Here is a 19,801-nt window from a genome sequence, read left to right as displayed (position 1 = left end):
GGACTGCATGAAAGTTTCGATTCCATCTTCAATGAAAGTATTATCATTATTATTAATATTTAGAATGAAGAGATTGATACTTAACATAATAGCTTTACACACACATACTAATAGTCACTTTTCTACATCATCCATGGTAAAATATCAGAGAACGCCTTCGATGTGCAACTTTATTAAATTATCCACAGATTACAAAATGTGTTTAGCTATACAAAGAGTACCTACGCATGATAAGGGGCGGGTGTATAGGGGCGCGGTGGCGCGGTGGGGTACTGGGCCTCACCCTCGTAGGTGACATCGGCCACGTAACCGGAGTCTACGTTGACAGTGTAGGTGACCCTCTGAAGACGACCGTCGGGAAGGAGGACGTAGTAGGAACCCTGAGTGTTGGGGCCATCTCGGGCCTCCTGATGACCGAAGTCGTTGCCAGATGGTGGGTCGTTGACGGCGTAGTTGAAGTCGTACTTGGCAGGTCCTGAAGAGGGCGTTGTTCCGCCATAACCATAGGGCCGTATGTTCTCAGGGCGGGCGAGGGCGACAACCACAAGGGCGGCGAGTGCAATTACCTACAATATCGGGAATGTTTTATCCATTTTAAAGGTACGAAAAAAAAAAAAAAAATCACAAATACACGACAAGCAATAAAAGTATAGGATCTATCAATGTCATTCGTTTGAGCCTCAAGTAAAAGACTTGTTTTTGACTTACTTAAAATGACTTTACCATGTACACTCATCTCACATCTCACCTTAAATCCCATGGTGTGTGACGGTGATCTGACGCAACGAGAGATCCAGTCTGTTTATATAGTTAGAGCTAGTTAAGCCTCTCCCTGATGATGAGCATGAAGAGCTGTGGGTGGAGCGATGAGTCCCATTCACCTTGATATTTGTAACCACATTTTCTACTTCGTAATTTTGAACTTTTAAGAAATAATTTCGGTGATTTCACACACATACAAACTAATAGGCTTAGACACACACACACACATACACACACACTGTATATATACATATATACATATGTATACACATATTTATATTTGTAATACCTACCTATACGTAAATTCATATTCACACCACACACACACACACACACACAGACACACACACACACACACACACACACACACACACACACACACACACACACACACACACACACATATATATATATATATATATATATATATATATATATATATATATATACACACACACACACACACATACACACACACACACACACACACATATCAATACGCAAGTTCACACACACATACATGTACTATATACTATGTATATATATATTATATAAATCACATATATATTTTATATAATTCATGTTTACATACGTACATATATATGCACACATATCAATATAGAAATGCGCACAAACACACACACATATCAATGCACAAGTGTATACACACACTTTCGCACATATATGTGCTATATACTATGCAAATAGTATATACATTATACACATTATATATATATATATATATATATATATATATATATATATATATATTTATATATATATATTTGTGTGTGTGTGTGATATTAGGCCAGATTACTTGAAATCTCAGCGAACAAAACAAAATAAAACAAAAACATTTAAAATGCCACATCTCGAGAAAACATGCCATGGAAAAAAACAAAAACAAAACAGATTAGGTGGATGAGGTATATCATATATGTATATGTATAAATATACACACCCATTTATATCAAGTAAGTTTATTATTTATGTGATAAAGGCCTATTTAATAAGCCACTGATTTTGAAATATCAAGGTGACCGCTAATACTCCGCTCCACCCACAGCACTCTCCATGCTTATTTTGAAGGAGGAGCTATGCTTGTTCCAACTATATAAACAGATGGAATCGGTCTTACTGCATCAGTCATTCTATCATCACACACCATGGCATTTAAGGTGAGATGACGAGGACAGACTCACGTGTGAAGAAAATGCCATTTTCTTACGCCATAGTTATTCCTATTTATAAACATTTCTATTCTTCTAAATTGCATCGCTTTACAATGTTATAATATTGTCAATGTTGCAGGTAATTGCACTCGCCGCCCTTGTGGCGGTTGCTCTCGCCCGCCCTCAGAACGGCTATGGCGTCCCAACGCCTTCAGCACCAGCCAAGTACGACTTCAACTACGCCGTCAACGACCCTCCATCTGGCAACGACTTCGGTCACCAGGAGGCCCGAGATGGCCCTAACACTCAGGGTTCCTACTACGTCCTCCTTCCCGACGGTCGTCTTCAGAGGGTCACCTACACTGTCAACGGAGACTCCGGTTACGTGGCCGATGTCACCTACGAGGGTGAGGCCCAGTACCCCACCGCGCCACCGCGCCCCTATACACCCGCCCCTCAGTATGCGTAGATACCTTTTGTTATGGCAACCGCATTGTATAATTTATGTATAAATTGTCTAATAAACTAGCACATAGATGGCGTTCTTTGATATTTTTATAGGGAAATCTCAGAAAAAGTGCATGTTTGTGTGCATATTTGTATCTGTTTGGAATCGAACTCTTTGAAAATAATACTTTCACAGTAAACACAAATCAAACTTTCGTGCAGCTTACAATGCTTAACAAAGGCAAGAACCAAGAACAAGGTTGATGAAAGCATCATTTACTCCCAGTTTTGAAAGTTAACCTAAAGGGAAACGAAACAAGCATAGTTAATAATAATAATAATAAAATCGGAGAGAATCATGTAAATAACTCAGGTTCCATGCATGTTATGTAATAGCATGATCATGAACCTCCGCGCATTCTGAAAAGTGACATTTGTCGGATACTTTTGGTCTTTGATTGACAGAGTTCACGTGACTGAAACCAGAATTCCCAGGAAAGTAAAGAAAGTAAAGAACAAATATTGTTCAAACACAACAGGTAAAAAAACTTTGAAATGGGAGGGTAGCTCGGCGCAAGGCATACTGCATAAAGGTATTCAAAGGAGAATTTAAGAATCCGGTATTGAAAACAATGTCAATTATGGACAGCAGAGTACAACCTTGTATAGTTTAACGGAACCCCTTGAAATGTATTTGCTGTCACCAATTACTTGCATTAAAACACACAATCCTTTAGCCGATGCTGATAGAACATAACAAAATGTATCAATGAAAATATTCGTCATCGGTATTACCATCAATGACATCAGTATTATTTTTTACTAGGGTTATTATTGTCGACATCGTTGTCTTTATTGCTGCTGCTGTCATTTTTCATAAATTCTGATTGATATTGTATTTCCTGTTGTTGTTACTGTTGACTGGCAATATGCATATTATCTCCATTATCTCCATCATCACTGTGATATGTCCATAAAAAAGCGCATTAGATGATTTACTTGACAATATAAAAAAAGTTATGTATATCAGTGGCATGTAATGTCAAAACTTTTATATGCATTTAAAGTTTACGCAACTAAAAATGGATAGTTTGATTTAAACGAACACATAAGTGAAAAAATAAATATAAAACATTATATAAGTATGGATGGAATGGATAGTGACAGCTAAGACACCTGGTGTAAGTTAATGAACACATCGTATTGATGATAAGGGAGAAGATAATAGTCCCATCACTAACAGACAATAATAAGGATAAAAAAGAATATCAATTACGAAAAAAATATAGGTACTTTTACAGCATCAATAATAAATACAATACCCATTATAAAAATAATACTGAAGATGGGAATGGTAGCATTACCACTGGGTAATTATAGGATTATTGTTGCATTCTATTATATTTCATCAGCATTTTCAATATTGCTGAACTGCTACAAAATAAACTTTTTTTTTCGTCGGCTCAAGGATGGTCTCTTACTGGAATTAGCGACAGCAAATCTCACATTTCAAGGGTTCCAAGACTATCCAGGTTGACACTAATGTTATTAATTGATACTGGTCTAAATACCGACTTCTTAAAGTCCCCTATATGAGTTCCATGAAACATGTGGACTGCATGAAAGTTTCAGTTCCATCTTCAATGAAAGTATCATCATTATTATTAATATTTAGAATGAAGAGTTTGATACTAAACATAAAAGCTTCACACACACATACTAATAGTCACTTTTCTACGTCATCCATTGTAAAATATCATAGAACGTCTTCGATGTGCAACTTTATTAAATTATCCACAGATTACAAAAAGTGTTTATCTATACAAAAAGTACCTACGCATGATAAGGGGCGGGTGTATAGGGGCGCGGTGGCGCGGTGGGGTACTGGGCCTCACCCTCGTAGGTGACATCGGCCACGTAACCGGAGTCTCCGTTGACAGTGTAGGTGACCCTCTGAAGACGACCGTCGGGAAGGAGGACGTAGTAGGAACCCTGAGTGTTGGGGCCATCTCGGGCCTCCTGATGACCGAAGTCGTTGCCAGATGGTGGGTCGTTGACGGCGTAGTTGAAGTCGTACTTGGCAGGTCCTGAAGAGGGCGTTGTTCCGCCATAACCATAGGGCCGTATGTTCTCAGGGCGGGCGAGGGCGACAACCACAAGGGCGGCGAGTGCAATTACCTACAATATCGGGATTGTTTTATCCATTTTAAAGCTACGAAAAAAAGTCAAATACTTGATAAGCAATAAAAGTATAGGATCTATCAATGTCATTCGTTTGAGCTTCAAGTAGACGGCGTATTCTTGACTTGCTTAAAATGACTTTACCATGTACACTCATCTCACATCTCACCTTAAATCCCATGGTGTGTAACGGTGATCTGACGCAACGAGAGATCCAGTCTGTTTATATAGTTAGAGCAAGTTAAGCTCCTCCCTGACGATGAGCATGAAGAGCTGTGGGTGGAGCGATGAGTCCCATTCACTTTGATATTTGTGACCACATTTTCTACTTCGCAATTTTGAACTTGTAAAAAATACAAACTAATAGGTTTAGATGCATACACACACACTGTATATATACATATATACATATGTATACACATATATTTATATTTGTAATATACATACCTATACGTAAATTCATATTTACATACATATAAATATATGCATAAATATACACACACATATCAATACACAAGTTCACACACACACACACACATATACTATATTTTTCTGTTTATATATATATATATATATATATATATATATATATATATATATATATATATATATATATATATCACATATATATATCTTATATAATTCATGTTTACATACATACATATATACACACATATCCATATAGAAATACACACAAACACTCACACACATATCAATGCACAAGTGCATACACACACACTCGCACATGTATGTGCTATATACTATGCAAATAGTATATACATTATATATATATATATATATATATATATATATATATATATATATTTGTGTGTGTGTGATTTTAGGCCAGATTACTTGAAATCTCAGCGAACAAAACAAAATAAAACAAAACATATAAAATGCTACATCCCCAGAAAACATGCCATGGAAGAAAAACAAACAAACAAACAAAACAGATTAGGCGGATGAGATATATCATATATGTATATATATAAATATACACACCCATTTATGTCAAGTAAGTTTATTATTTGTGTGATAAAGGCCTATTTAATAAGCCACTGATTTTGAAATATCAAGGTGACCGGTAATACTCCGCCTACAGCACTCTCCATGCTTATCTTCAGGGAGGAGCTAAGCTTGTTCCAACTATATATATAGATGGAATCGGTCTTACTGCATCAGTCATTCTATCATCGCACACCATGGCATTTAAGGTGAGATGACAGAGGACAAACTCGCGTGTGAAGAAAGTGCCTTTTGCTTACGCCAAAGCTATTCCTAGTTATAAACATTTCTATTCTTCTGAGTTTCATCACTTTACTGTTATAATATTGTCGATGTTGCAGGTAATTGCATTCGCCGCCTTTGTGGCCGTTGCCCTCGCCCGCCCTCAGAACGGCTATGGCGTCCCAACGCCCTCTTCAGGACCTGCCAAGTACGACTTCAACTACGCCGTCAACGACCCACCATCTGGCAACGACTTCGGTCACCAGGAGGCCCGAGATGGCCCCAACACTCAGGGTTCCTACTACGTCCTCCTTCCCGACGGTCGTCTCCAGAGGGTCACCTACACCGTCAACGGCGATTCTGGTTACGTGGCCGATGTCACCTACGAGGGTGAGGCCCAGTACCCCACCGCGCCACCGCGCCCATATACACCCGCCCCTCAGTATGCGTAGATACCTTTTGTTATGGCAACCACATTGTAGAATTTATGTATAAATTGTCTAATAAACTAGCACATAGATAGCGTTCTTTGATATCTATATAGGGGAAAAAAGTGCATGTTTGTGTGTGCATATTTGTATTTGTTTAGAATCGAACTCTTTGAAAACAAAACTTCCACAGTAAACACAAATCAAACTTTCGTGCAGTTCACAATGATTAACAAATGCAGAAACCAAGAACAAGGTTGATGAAAGCATCATCTACTCAGTCAGTTTTAAAAGTCACCCAAAAGGGAAGCGAAACAGGCATAGTTAATAATAATAATAAAATCGGAGAGAATCATGTAAATAACCTAGGTTCCATGCATGTTATGTAATAGCATGATCATGAACCTCTGCGCATGCTGAAAAGTGACATTTGTAGGATACTTTTGGTCTTTGATTGACAGAGTTCACGTGACTGAAACCAGAATTCCCAGGAAAGTAAAGAAAGTAAATAACAAATATAGTTCAAACACAACAGGTAAAAAAAACTTTGAAATGTGAGGGTAGCTCGGCGCTAGGCATACTGCATAAAGGTATTCAAAGGAGAATTTAAGAATTCGGCATTGAAACCAATGTCAATTATGGACAGCAGAGTACAACCTTGTATAGTTTAACGGAAACCCTTGAAATGTATTTGCTGTCACCAATTACTTGCATTAAGACACACAATCCTTTAGCCGATGCTGATAGAACATAACAAAATGTATCAATGAAAATATTCGTCATCGGCATTGCCATCAATGACATCAGTATTAATTTTACTAGGGTTATTATTGTCTGTGGACATCATTATCTTTATTGCTGCTGCTCTCATTTTTCATAAATTCTGATTGATATTGTATTTCCTGTTGTTGTAACTGTTGACTAGCAATATGCCTATTATCTCCATTATCACCATCATCACTGTGATGTGTCCATAAGAAAGCGCATTAGATGATTTACTTGACAATATAAAAAAGTTATGTATATCAGTGTCAAAACTTTTATATGCATTAAAAGTTTACTCACCTAAAAATGGATAGTTTGATTTAAACGAACACATAAGTGAAAAAAAAATTATAAAACATTATACAAGTTTGGATGGAATGGATAGTGACAGCTAAGCAACCTGGTGTAAGTTAATGGACACATCATATTGATGATGATGGAGAAGGTAATAGTCCCATTACTAACAGACAATAATAAGAAGGATAAAATAGAATATCAATTACGAAAAGATAGGTACTTTTACAGCAGCAATAATAAATACAATATCCATAATAAAAATAATACTGAAGATGGGAATGGTAGTATTTCCACTGGGTAATTATAGCATTATTGTTGCATTCTATTATATTTCATCAGCATTATCAACATTGTTGAACTGCTACAAAATAAACCTTTTTTCGTCGGCTCAAGGATGGTCTCTTACTGGAATTAGCGACAGCAAATCTCACATTTCAAGGGTTCAAAGACTATCCAGGTTGACACTGATGTTATTAATTGATACTGGTCTAAATACCGACTTCGTAAAGTCCCCTATATGATTTCCATGAAACATGTGGACTACATGAAAGTTTCGATTTGATCTTCAATGAAAGTATTATCATTTTTAGAATTAAGAGTTTGATCCTAAATATAAAATAAACAACTAAACACACACATACTAATAGTCACTTTTCTTCGTCATTCATAGTAAAATATAGAACGCCTTCGATGTGCAACTTTATTAAATTATCCACAGATTACAAAAAGTGTTTAGCTATACAAAGAGTACCTACGCATGATAAGGGGCGGGTGTATAGGGGCGCGGTGGCGCGGTGGGGTACTGGGCCTCACCCTCGTAGGTGACATCGGCCACGTAACCGGAGTCTCCGTTGACAGTGTAGGTGACCTTCTGAAGACGACCGTCGGGAAGGAGGACGTAGTAGGAACCCTGAGTGTTGGGGCCATCACGGGCCTCTTGATGACCGAAGTCGTTGCCAGATGGAGGGTCGTTGACGGCGTAGTTGAAATCGTACTTGGCAGGTCCTGAAGAGGGCGTTGTTCCGCCATAACCATAGGGCGGTATGTTCTCAGGGCGAGCGAGGGCGACAACCACAAGGGCGGCGAGTGCAATTACCTACAAAATCAGGACTGTTTTATCTATTTTACAGGTACGAAAAATCACAAATACTTGATAAGCAATAAAAGTATAGGATCTATCAATGTCATTCGTTTGAGCTTCAAGTAGACGGCGTATTCTTGACTTACTTAAAATGACTTTACCATGTACACTCATCTCACATCTCACCTTAAATCCCATGGTGTGTGACGGTGATCTGACGCAACGAGAGATCCAGTCTGTTTATATAGTTAGAGCTAGTTAAGCTCCTCCCTGATGAAGAGCATGAAGAGCTGTGGGTGGAGCGATGAGTCCCATTCACCTTGATATTTGTGACCTCATTTTCTACTTCGCAATTTTGAGCTTGTAAGAAATACAAACTAATAGGCTTAGATGCATACACACACACACACACTGTATATATACATATATACATATGTATACACATATATTTATATTTGTAATATACATACCTATACGTAAATTCATATTTACACACACACACACACACACACACACACACACACACACACACACACACACACACACACACACACACACACACACACACACACACACACACACACACTTACACACACACACATATATATACACACACACATATCAATACGCAAGTTCACACACACACACACATATCAATACGCAAGTTCACACACACACACACATATCAATACGCAAGTTCACACACACACACACATATCAATACGCAAGTTCACACACACACACACATATCAATGCACAATTGTATACACACACTTTCTCACATATATGTATGCAAATAGTATATACATTATATATATATATATATCATATATATACATATATATACATACATATATATAGATATGCATATATATATATATATATATATATGCATATATATATACATTTATATGCATATATATATATATATATATATATATATATATATATATATATATATATATATATATATATATATATATATATATATTTGCGTGTGTGATATTAGGCCAGATTACTTCATATCTCAGCAAACAAAACAAAATAAAACAAAAACATTTAAAATGCTACATCTCGAGAAAATATGCCATGGATAAAACAAACAAACAAAACAGATTAGGTGGATGAGATATATATGTATATGTATAAATATATACACCCATTTATATGAAGTGTTTATTATTTGTGTGATAAAGGCCTATTTAATAAGCCACTGTTTTTGAAATATCAAGGTGACCGCTAATACTCCGCCTACAGCACTCTCCATGCTTATCTTCAGGGAGGAGCTATGCTTGTTCGAACTATATAAACAGATGGAATCGGTCTTACTGCATCAGTCATTCTATCATCACACACCATGGCATTTAAGGTGAGATGACAGAGGACAAACTCGCGTGTGAAGAAAGTGCCTTTTGCTTACGCCATAGTCATTCCTATTCTTCTAAATTGCATCGCTTTACTCTGTTATAATATTGTCGATGTTGCAGGTAATTGCACTCGCCGCCCTTGTGGCCGTTGCCCTCGCCCGCCCTCAGAACGGCTATGGTGTCCCAACGCCCTCTTCAGGACCTGCCAAGTACGACTTCAACTACGCCGTCAACGACCCACCATCTGGCAACGACTTCGGTCATCAGGAGGCCCGAGATGGCCCTAACACTCAGGGTTCCTACTACGTCCTCCTTCCCGACGGTCGTCTCCAGAGGGTCACCTACACTGTCAACGGCGATTCTGGTTACGTGGCCGATGTCACCTACGAGGGTGAGGCCCAGTACCCCACCGCGCCACCGCGCCCCTATACACCCGCCCCTCAGTATGCGTAGATACCTTTTGTTATGGAAACAACATTGTATAATTTATGTATAAATTGTCTAATAAACTAGTACATAGATGGCGTTCTTTGATATCTTTATAGGGAAATCTCAGAAAAAAAGTGCATGTTTGTGTGCATATTTGTATCTGTTTGGAATCGAAATCTTTGAAAATAATACTTTCACAGTAAACATAAATCAAACTTTCGTGTTCACAATGATTATCAAATGCAAAAACCAAGAACAAGGTTGATGAAAGCATTATTTACGCCCAGTTTGGAAAGTTAACCTAAAGGGAAGCGAAACAGGCATAGTTAATAATAATAAAAATAAAATCGGAGAGAATCATGTAAATAAGTAAGGTTCTATGCATGCTATGTAAATAGCATGATCATGAACCTCCGCGCATTCTGAAAAGTGACATTTGTCAGATACTTTTGGTCTTTGAATGGCAGAGTTCACGTGGCTGAGTAAAGGAAGTAAAGAACAAATACTGTTCAAACACATCAGGTAAAAAAAGCTTCGAAATGTGAGGGTAGCTCGGCGCTAGGCATACTGCATAAAGGTATTCAAAGGAGAATTTAAGAATCTAGTATTGAGACCAATGTCAATTATGGACAGCAGAGTACAACCTTGTATAGTTTAACGGAACCCCTTGAAATGTATTTGCTGTCACCAATTACTTGCATTAAAACACACAATCCTTTAGCCGATGCTGATAGAATATAACAAAATGTATCAATGAAAATATTCGTCATCGGTATTGCCATCAATGACATAAGTATTATTTTTTACTAGGGTTATTATTATCGACATCGTTGTCTTTATTGCTGCTGTTCTCATTTTTCATAAATTCTGATTGATATTGTTCTTCCTGTTGTTGTTACTGTTGACTAGCAATATGCCTATTATCTCCATTATCACCATCAACACTGTGAGGTGTCCATAAAAAAAAAGAAAAATGCGCATTAGACTATTTACTTGACAATATCAAAATAGTAATGTGTGTCAATGACATGTAATGTCTAAAGTTTTATATGCATTTAAAGTTTATGCAACTGAAAATGGATAGTTTGATTTAAACGAACACATAAGAAGTGATAAAACTTATAAAACATTATATAAGTATAATCAAGGCTCAAGGATGGTCTCTTACTGGAATTAGCGACAGCAAATCTCACATTTCAAGGGTTCCCAGGCTATCCAGGTTGACACTGATGTTATTAATTGATACTGGTCTAAATACCGACTTCTTAAAGTCCCCTATATGATTTCCATGAAAAATATGGACTGCATGATAGTTTCGATTCTATCTTCAATGAAAGTATTATAGTTATTATTATTATTTAGAATGAAGAGTTTGGTACTAAGCATAAAAGCTTCACACATACATACTAAGTCACTTTTCTACGTCATCCATTGTAAAATATCAGAGAACGTCTTCGATGTGCAACTTTATTAAATTATCCACAGATTACAAAATGTGTTTAGCTATACAAAGAGTACCTACGCATGATAAGGGGCGGGTGTATAGGGGCGCGGTGGCGCGGTGGGGTACTGGGCCTCACCCTCGTAGGTGACATCGGCCACGTAACCGGAGTCTCCGTTGACAGTGTAGGTGACCTTCTGCAGACGACCGTCGGGAAGGAGGACGTAGTAGGAACCCTGAGTGTTGGGGCCATCTCGGGCCTCTTGATGACCGAAGTCGTTGCCAGATGGTGGGTCGTTGACGGCGTAGTTGAAGTCGTACTTGGCAGGTCCTGAAGAGGGCGTTGTTCCGCCATAACCATAGGGCGGTAAGTTCTCAGGGCGGGCGAGGGCGACAACCACAAGGGCGGCGAGTGCAATTACCTACAATATCGGGATTGTTTTATCCATGTTAAAGCTAAGAAAAAAAATCACAAATACTTGATAAGCAATAAAAGTATAGGATCTATCAATGTCATTCGTTTGAGCTTCGAGTAGACGGTGTATTCTTGACTTACTTAAAATGACTTTACACTCATCTCACATCTCACCTTAAATCCCATGGTGTGTGACGGTGATCTGACGCAACGAGAGATCCAGTCTGTTTATATAGTTAGAGCTAGTTAAGCTCCTCCCTGATGATGAGCATGAAGAGCTGTGGGTGGAGCGATGAGACCCATTCACCTTGATATTTGTAACCACATTTTCTACTTCGTAAATTTGAACTTTTAAGAAATATATACTTCGGTGATTTCACACACATACTAACTAATAGTTTTATAGGGTTAGATGCATATATGCACACACACACACACACTGTATATATACATACTTACGTATGTATACACATATATTTAGATTTGTAATATACATATCTATCCGTAACTTCATATTTACATACATATATATGTATATAAATATATACACATATCAATACACAAGTTAACAAACACACACATGCACTATATACTATGTATATATATTATATACATCACATATGTATATCTTAAATAATTCATGTTTAAATACGTACATATATGTACACACATATCAGTATATAAATGCACACACAAACACATACATATCAATGCACACGTGCACACACACACACTCGCACACATGTGTACTATATACTATACATACATACATACATACACACACACACACACACACACACACACACACACACACACACACACACACACACACACACACATATATATATATATATATATATATATATATATATATATATATATATTTAAGTGTGTGCCTTTAGGCCAGATTACTTCAAATCTCAGTGAACAAAATAAAATAAAACAAAAACATCTAAAATGCTACGTCCCAAGAAAACATGCCATGGAAGAAAACAAACAAAACAGATTAGGTGGATGAGAACCTGATCCCAATTCAGAAAACCATAACGATTACTCTGCTCCCAAACCCAGTTATGGTCCAACTGAGTGTAACGTCAACTAAATCCTCAACATCCCATCGTCTATTAACGTTTCGAAGCCCATGGTAACGATAAAACAAAGACCCTGGTTTGCTCAGTTTCGTGGTGTTCCACAGATAAACTCTAAACTAAACTATAAATACAATAAACGCTGTCAACAAGCACTCCAATTATGTGGATGATGTCACTTGTATGGGTGAGGCACAGTCACCCGCCACACAAGCGTCTTATAAACCTAGCGACCATCCCTATTCCTATACTTGGATGAGGTTACAGTATAAAAGGTAAAACAAAATCTGACATTTCCATTTGATCTCAAATATAAATATAAAAATATAAAATATAAAAATGCAATTATGTTCTTGCTAATATCAAAATATTAATGTATCGATAGCATGTAATTTCAAATCTCATATAAATCTTACACATCTACATTGGAGGAAAATAAACAGATCTTTGAGATTAAATTCAATTGTAGCACGGCAGCCAAAGTGAAAGTATTCTCAAAGATATAAATATTAGATTTTAAAGAACACAGGCGATAAAACTTATAATCATTATGTAATTACGGCTAGAATGGATATTCAGTGCAACCGCCACCAAGAGAATAAGTATAAGCCTTACAAGGAAGACAATAATGAGATAATAATAATTTTACCATTAGACAATTACATTTCCAAGAAAGAAAGAAAGAAAGAAAGAAAAAAAAAACAATATCAATGATGATAACTGTATTGATATTTGTACAGTATTGACAGAAAATTAACTATAACAACAATAATTAACTTAATAATTAACTATAACAACAATAATTAATAATTAACTATAACATAATAATAATAATAATAATAATTAACTATAACAACAATTAACTATAACAACAATAATTAACTTAATAATTAACTATAACAACAAAATTAACTATAACAACAGTAACTATAACGACATCGACAACGGTTGCCATTATAAGAGTGATAATGGTAGGGATTGCATTACCAGTTATTTATGATATAATATTCTATCATATTTTTTATCATTATATTATTTTTTCGTCGGAATAAGTCTCTTGCAAGTAATTAGTGAAAGCAAATCCATAATTTAAATTTTGATGGTTACTGAGGTTAGTCTCAGTACCTGAGTCGGCAGATAATTATAGACAATCAACCAATCTTAAAATCCCCTTTTGATATATTATATTTAGATATTTAGTAATTTCTTATCTCTGATGGTGCATACTATTATAATCATAATTATCAAACTTCCTTTGTCTTCCTGTTTAAATCAAGCTCTTTAGTTCTAGTTTCATTTGCGTGGACTGTCTTTTAAATATAAAAAACAAAAGTAATCTACAAAAATCATTTTTAAGATAAATTTAACGCTTAATTATTAACAATGTTATCCTTTATCATTATGATAAAAAACGACAGACACGCTCATACAAATAATCTCTTTCCTAAGTTATCCATATGCAGATATCAAAGAACACCACCAATATTCTAGTTTATTATAATATATATATATATATATATATATATATATATATATATATATATATATATATATATATATATATATATATATATATATATATATATATATACAAAAATTATATATCTTAGCCACGAAAACAATCTGTATCTACGCATACTGAGAGGCGGGTGTATAGGGACGCGGCGTGGAGGGGTACTGGGCCTCACCCTCGTAGGTGACATCGGTCACGTAACCGGAATCGCCGTTGATGATGTAGGCGACCTTCTGCAGACGACCGTCGGGAAGGAGGACGTAGTAGGATCCCTGGGTGTTAGAGCCATCTCGAGCCTCCTGATGACTCAGATGGTCGTCGTACTTGGCAGGTCCTGAAGATGGCGTTGGGATGCCATAGCCGTTCTGAGGGCATCGGCTACAAGAGTAGCGAGTGCAATTACCTGTAATATCGGAAACCGTCTGCTAAGGTATTCAGTGATTTTTGCTGATTACTTTTATTTTTATATTTAAAAGACAGTCCACGTAACTGAAACTTGAACTAAAGAGTTTGATTTAAACAGGAAGACAAAGGAAGTTTGTTACTTTCAAGAACACGCATGGGTCATGGTCCTACTGTAACAAAATACATATACCGAATCTTCTGCATGGTTCTTCCTTGAATTCTTACTTGATTGTATGCCTGCGGTTTGTTTCCTTTTAGGCCGACTCCGGAATTAGCTGAGAAAATAATGCTTTCATCAAACTTGATCGATGCCCTTGGCTCTGATAAAGATTGGTCTGATAGTGTTTTGAAGTACAGTGTTAAGTACTTTAGTTTCTAAACGATGCCATTATTTCGTTTCTATTTCACTTCCACTAATCACACTTTTCAGTTATCCTTGTAAAGATATCAAAGAACGCCATAATATATTTGTTATCACCTCTCCTCCCTGGCAGTTTCAATGCCGTATTATTATTATCATTCTTATATTTCCATGCTTACAAAGCCTGTGAACTGTTTATATTTCCAGCAAAAGATTTTTTTTCTTTTTTAGTTCAAAGTGCAATACAAAAGAAACATAAACACATACATACCAATAATCTCCATATAAAGATATCAAAGAACGCCATAAATATGCTAGTTTATTAAATCATTTATATACATAGATTTTACAATATGGCTACCAAAAATAAAAACTATCTACCCATACTGAGGGGCGGGTGTATAGGGGCGTGGTGTGGAGGCCTCACCCTCGTAGGTGACATCGGCTACGTAACCAGAATCGCCGTTGACGGTGTAGGTGACCTTCTGGAGACGGCCGTCGGGAAGGAGGACGTAGTAGGAACCCTGAGTGTTAGGGCCATCTCTGGCCTCCTGATGGCCGAAGTCGTTGCCAGATGGAGGGTCGTTGACGGCGTAGTTGAAGTCGTACTTGGCAGGTCCTGAAGGCGTTGGGACGCCATAGCCGTTCTGAGGGCGGGCGAGGGCAACGGCCACAAGGGCGGCAAGTGCAAATACCTGCAACATCAGGAATGTTACGATGAAAAGTTCACTGACATATATAATAAAAAGAAGTGTAACTATGATGACTAACACATAGTAGAAGACACTCTTCACTATTTCCTTTTTAAGCGCGAGTCTTTCCTCTGGCATCTTACCTTAAATGCCATGGTGTGTGATGATAGAATGTGTGATGCACTGAGACCGATTCCATCTACTTATATACTTTGAGCAAACAAAACTCCTCCCTGAAGATGAGCATGGAGAGTGCTGTGGGCGGAGCGGAGTATTACCGGTCACCTTGACGTTTCTGCTGAGGTTGCTTTATACTTTAGGGCGTTATTGCACAAAAAGTGTCTTATTTTTTATGTGCGCGCACATGTATATACACAATTATACACAGATCTACATGTAAAGACAAAGCTTGTTAGGATTACATACACACACACGCACACACACACACACACACACACACACACACACATATATATATATACATATATATATATATATATATATATATGTATATATAGATATATATATATATATATATATATATATATATATATATATATTAATAGATAGGAGATGAAAGAGAGGGGAGAGATAGAGTGGAGAGAGAATAGGAAAGAGCGAGGAAAGTAGAGAGGAGAAAGAGGGAGAGAAAGGAGAGAGAGCGAGACAGGAGAGCGAGACAGGAGAGCGAGACAGGAGAGAGAGATGGAGAGGAAAGAGAGCTAGAGGAGAGAGGAAGAGAGAGGAGAGGGAGAGAGAGAGGAGAGGTAGAGAGAGAGGGGAGGGAGAGAGAGAAGAGAGAGCTGGGAAAGGTATACGCGCATACACACTTATATATCATATGTAAATATACATACATAAATATGTATATATACATACAAACACACACATATATACAGTATATATACATGTATATACATATACTTTTATACATAGATATATACATGCATATATATATATATATAGATAGATAGATAGATAGATATAGATATAGATATATGTGCACACACACACACACATATAGATATGTTAGAAGTTCGCCAATATACTATAATGCAAAATGATTCTAAAGCAAATTTGCTTTGTTAGAACCTGAAATCTCTTACGAAAAGTGTGAGAGGCATTCCTTTGACTGCCATTTTCCCTCTTTCAGAAAGCCTTCAGTTGTGACTTCACTTGCACCGTCACGCATCTGGTGAAGACTAAGACCGCAGGACGGTGCGACGAAGACATCTTAGAAACTGGTGACGAGGAACAGGCCCATCCCGCAGACTTCTTGGAAGGCTTCACGACTCCCCTTCACGTGGGTCGTGAAGAAATGTTGGCCAATTTGCTAGACTTACGAGTATTCAGGTTAAACATACACACACGGGTAGGTATGCATCCATGGAATATTGTATTATATGTATTTATATATAAATATATAAACAATATTTTTTCTCTCCGCATAAAAATAGATAGTTCGGATATCAAGGGGTCACGGATGACACTCATGACCACGGATTTGTTTTGAATTATATTATAACTTTGAAAGGAAATTTGAAGTTTTATATTTAGTTTATATATATGATCAGGTTCTACTACAATTATATATTAATTTCATTATCTTGCCAAACAAAAATGTATATTTATAACAAAGAATATCAAAACGCTTCACAAGTGAATAAATAAAAGAAATATTATGTAACAGTAAAGGTTTCAGCTATAAGTTCAAGGAAAGTTATGGATAAAGATAGTATATAATAATGAATTTTCAAAGACTAAGTCAGAAAATGAATTTTACTTTACATTTACTCATTATATGTATCTTAAATCAACGGGTACGCATTTACATCAATGCCATATCGGAATATGATTATGCCCATCGACCCCTAAAGATAAAACATCCACTTAAAGTCTGTGACTTATAGGAAAGTCTCTTGTTTCGTATTTTTAGAGCTCCCTTCTTGATACTACATGGAAAAAAATCATTGCGTTGTTCAGATAAATGTAAATTAAAAGAAGACAACGTAATCGATGTACAAGTTTATTAAACTATATATACAGAGGTCATAAAATCCTGCATTTAACCATACTGAGGGGCGGGTGTATAGGGGCGTGGTGTGGAGGCCTCACCCTCGTAGGTGACATCGGCCACGTAACCAGAGTCGCCGTTTACGGTGTAGGTGACCTTCTGAAGACGACCGTCGGGAAGGAGGACGTAGTAGGAACCCTGAGTGTTAGGGCCATCTCGGGCCTCCTGATGACCGAAGTCGTTTCCAGATTGTGGGTCGTTGACGGCGTAGTTGAAGTCGTACTTGGCAGGTGCTGAAGAGGGCGTTGGGACACCATAGCCATTCTGAGGGCGGGCGAGGGCAATGGCCACAAGGGCGGCGAGTCCAATTACCTGTAATATTGGGAATGTTATATCAGAAAGTAAACAAACGTGATTTAGATAATTTCTATCAATATGATATAAGACTAAACCAAAAGCAAAAGACACATTCTTAACAAGAGAATCTGTTCTCTTGCATCTCACCTTAAATGCCATGGCTTGTGATGATGGAATATCTGATGCAGTGACTGTTTCCATCTGTTTATATAGTGTAAGCAAGTGGAGCTCCTCCCTAATGATGAGCATGGTGTTGTGGGCGGAGTTGTGCATTACCGGTCACCTTGATGTTTGTAAGCACTATTGCTGCCTCAAAATGTAGACACATTTCACAAAATCTCATTTTCTTCACACACACGCGTGTATGCATGAAATTGGAATATATATATATATATATATATATATATATATATATATATATATATATATATATATATATATATATATATATATACATGCACATATATGCATACATGCACACAATATGCTAAATCCATTGTGAAATATATAAATGGCCTTTGCTGCAGTGTACAAGAATATTCATGTTAACACTTCGTATGCTGGGATTAGTATGTATAAGCACTTAATCTTAATCCCTTAATTCTTCATAGCTCTTAGATGAAGTACACGGGAAGCGTATCAATTGCCGATCGCAGAAAACAAGAGGTCTAAAGCTCTCTTTTCCACTGCAGTTCCATCAAACATTACTTCTCCCGCATACCACTGATTTACTGTCTTGAACCCTGACACGAGTTGCGCGAAATATAATTGCCATTTGCTGTTTTCGCTCATTCAGAAAGCCTTTACCTTTACTTTGCTTTTAAACAATGGTTTACCCTCCAAAAAGACTACAGTTACACCGTTAAAATATCTGCGAACGACTTCTTCGAAGACTATTCAGCCTTTTGCAAATACGATACAGTACTTGCAGGCTTACTTTAGGCTTGTACAACCTTGCACGAAGCCGATCACCCCCTTTCTATATCTTGACGATGTTGCTTGTTTGAGTCCTGGATTTCTTGTACATTAAAATGTAGCTATTTAGAAGAAGAAACAGAGAAATCAAATTTAGACAAAAGTTTTACAAAAGAAATAGTGCTTCTCTTCTTCTTGAGAGAGAGAGAGAGAAAAAAAAAATATATATAGATATAAGATAAAACGATACTATCAATAATTGATATTGATCTCAATACCGACCTCTTTAGTTATTTTAATATATATAGGTAGTATGTCTGGTCCCCAGCTATCCCTATATTTCAAAGATTCTTCATTTGTTTTGTTAGAACCATATATATATATATATATATATATATATATATATATATATATATATATATATATATATATATATATATT

General features: G+C 36.7%; 9 protein-coding genes across 9 annotated transcripts; 3 read left to right on the top strand and 6 right to left on the bottom strand.

Moving 5' to 3' along the window:
* Positions 1 to 156: 156 nt before the first annotated feature.
* On the bottom strand, positions 157 to 772 carry LOC138860435 (pro-resilin-like). The gene is made up of 2 exons (XM_070117973.1): positions 749 to 772; positions 157 to 566 (listed from the first exon to the last, which is right to left on the bottom strand). Exons 1-2 carry the CDS (start codon positions 758 to 760, stop codon positions 222 to 224), a joined length of 357 nt encoding a protein of 118 aa, XP_069974074.1. The 5' UTR covers positions 761 to 772; the 3' UTR covers positions 157 to 221.
* A 1,144-nt stretch (positions 773 to 1,916) lies between these two features.
* On the top strand, positions 1,917 to 2,471 carry LOC113825131 (pro-resilin-like). The gene is made up of 2 exons (XM_027377916.2): positions 1,917 to 1,940; positions 2,074 to 2,471. Exons 1-2 carry the CDS (start codon positions 1,929 to 1,931, stop codon positions 2,401 to 2,403), a joined length of 342 nt encoding a protein of 113 aa, XP_027233717.2. The 5' UTR covers positions 1,917 to 1,928; the 3' UTR covers positions 2,404 to 2,471.
* A 1,056-nt stretch (positions 2,472 to 3,527) lies between these two features.
* LOC138861243 (pro-resilin-like) lies at positions 3,528 to 4,755 on the bottom strand. Its single transcript, XM_070120169.1, has 2 exons — positions 4,732 to 4,755; positions 3,528 to 4,559 (listed from the first exon to the last, which is right to left on the bottom strand). Exons 1-2 carry the CDS (start codon positions 4,741 to 4,743, stop codon positions 4,215 to 4,217), a joined length of 357 nt encoding a protein of 118 aa, XP_069976270.1. The 5' UTR covers positions 4,744 to 4,755; the 3' UTR covers positions 3,528 to 4,214.
* A 1,003-nt stretch (positions 4,756 to 5,758) lies between these two features.
* On the top strand, positions 5,759 to 6,312 carry LOC138861291 (pro-resilin-like). Its single transcript, XM_070120266.1, has 2 exons — positions 5,759 to 5,779; positions 5,912 to 6,312. The coding sequence occupies exons 1-2, from the start codon at positions 5,768 to 5,770 to the stop codon at positions 6,242 to 6,244; spliced, it is 345 nt and encodes a 114-aa protein (XP_069976367.1). The 5' UTR covers positions 5,759 to 5,767; the 3' UTR covers positions 6,245 to 6,312.
* Positions 6,313 to 7,444: 1,132 nt separating this feature from the next.
* Positions 7,445 to 8,576, bottom strand: LOC138861237 (pro-resilin-like). Its single transcript, XM_070120157.1, has 2 exons — positions 8,550 to 8,576; positions 7,445 to 8,378 (listed from the first exon to the last, which is right to left on the bottom strand). Exons 1-2 carry the CDS (start codon positions 8,559 to 8,561, stop codon positions 8,034 to 8,036), a joined length of 357 nt encoding a protein of 118 aa, XP_069976258.1. The 5' UTR covers positions 8,562 to 8,576; the 3' UTR covers positions 7,445 to 8,033.
* A 1,121-nt stretch (positions 8,577 to 9,697) lies between these two features.
* Positions 9,698 to 10,249, top strand: LOC113825133 (pro-resilin-like). Its single transcript, XM_027377918.2, has 2 exons — positions 9,698 to 9,732; positions 9,851 to 10,249. The coding sequence occupies exons 1-2, from the start codon at positions 9,721 to 9,723 to the stop codon at positions 10,181 to 10,183; spliced, it is 345 nt and encodes a 114-aa protein (XP_027233719.1). The 5' UTR covers positions 9,698 to 9,720; the 3' UTR covers positions 10,184 to 10,249.
* Positions 10,250 to 11,612: 1,363 nt separating this feature from the next.
* Positions 11,613 to 12,213, bottom strand: LOC113825132 (pro-resilin-like). The gene is made up of 2 exons (XM_027377917.2): positions 12,190 to 12,213; positions 11,613 to 12,022 (listed from the first exon to the last, which is right to left on the bottom strand). Exons 1-2 carry the CDS (start codon positions 12,199 to 12,201, stop codon positions 11,678 to 11,680), a joined length of 357 nt encoding a protein of 118 aa, XP_027233718.2. The 5' UTR covers positions 12,202 to 12,213; the 3' UTR covers positions 11,613 to 11,677.
* Positions 12,214 to 15,688: 3,475 nt separating this feature from the next.
* LOC113809265 (pro-resilin-like) lies at positions 15,689 to 16,353 on the bottom strand. The gene is made up of 2 exons (XM_027360806.2): positions 16,218 to 16,353; positions 15,689 to 16,077 (listed from the first exon to the last, which is right to left on the bottom strand). Exons 1-2 carry the CDS (start codon positions 16,227 to 16,229, stop codon positions 15,760 to 15,762), a joined length of 330 nt encoding a protein of 109 aa, XP_027216607.2. The 5' UTR covers positions 16,230 to 16,353; the 3' UTR covers positions 15,689 to 15,759.
* A 1,786-nt stretch (positions 16,354 to 18,139) lies between these two features.
* Positions 18,140 to 18,718, bottom strand: LOC138861545 (pro-resilin-like). Its single transcript, XM_070121302.1, has 2 exons — positions 18,593 to 18,718; positions 18,140 to 18,460 (listed from the first exon to the last, which is right to left on the bottom strand). Exons 1-2 carry the CDS (start codon positions 18,716 to 18,718, stop codon positions 18,140 to 18,142), a joined length of 447 nt encoding a protein of 148 aa, XP_069977403.1.
* Between the last annotated feature and the right edge of the window lie 1,083 nt (positions 18,719 to 19,801).

Source organism: Penaeus vannamei, chromosome 4, assembly GCF_042767895.1.
Source record: "Penaeus vannamei isolate JL-2024 chromosome 4, ASM4276789v1, whole genome shotgun sequence".
NCBI lineage: Eukaryota > Metazoa > Arthropoda > Malacostraca > Decapoda > Penaeidae > Penaeus > Penaeus vannamei.
The sequence above is the reverse complement of the archived record's forward strand: the minus strand, read 5'-3'. Positions and strand labels throughout refer to the sequence as shown.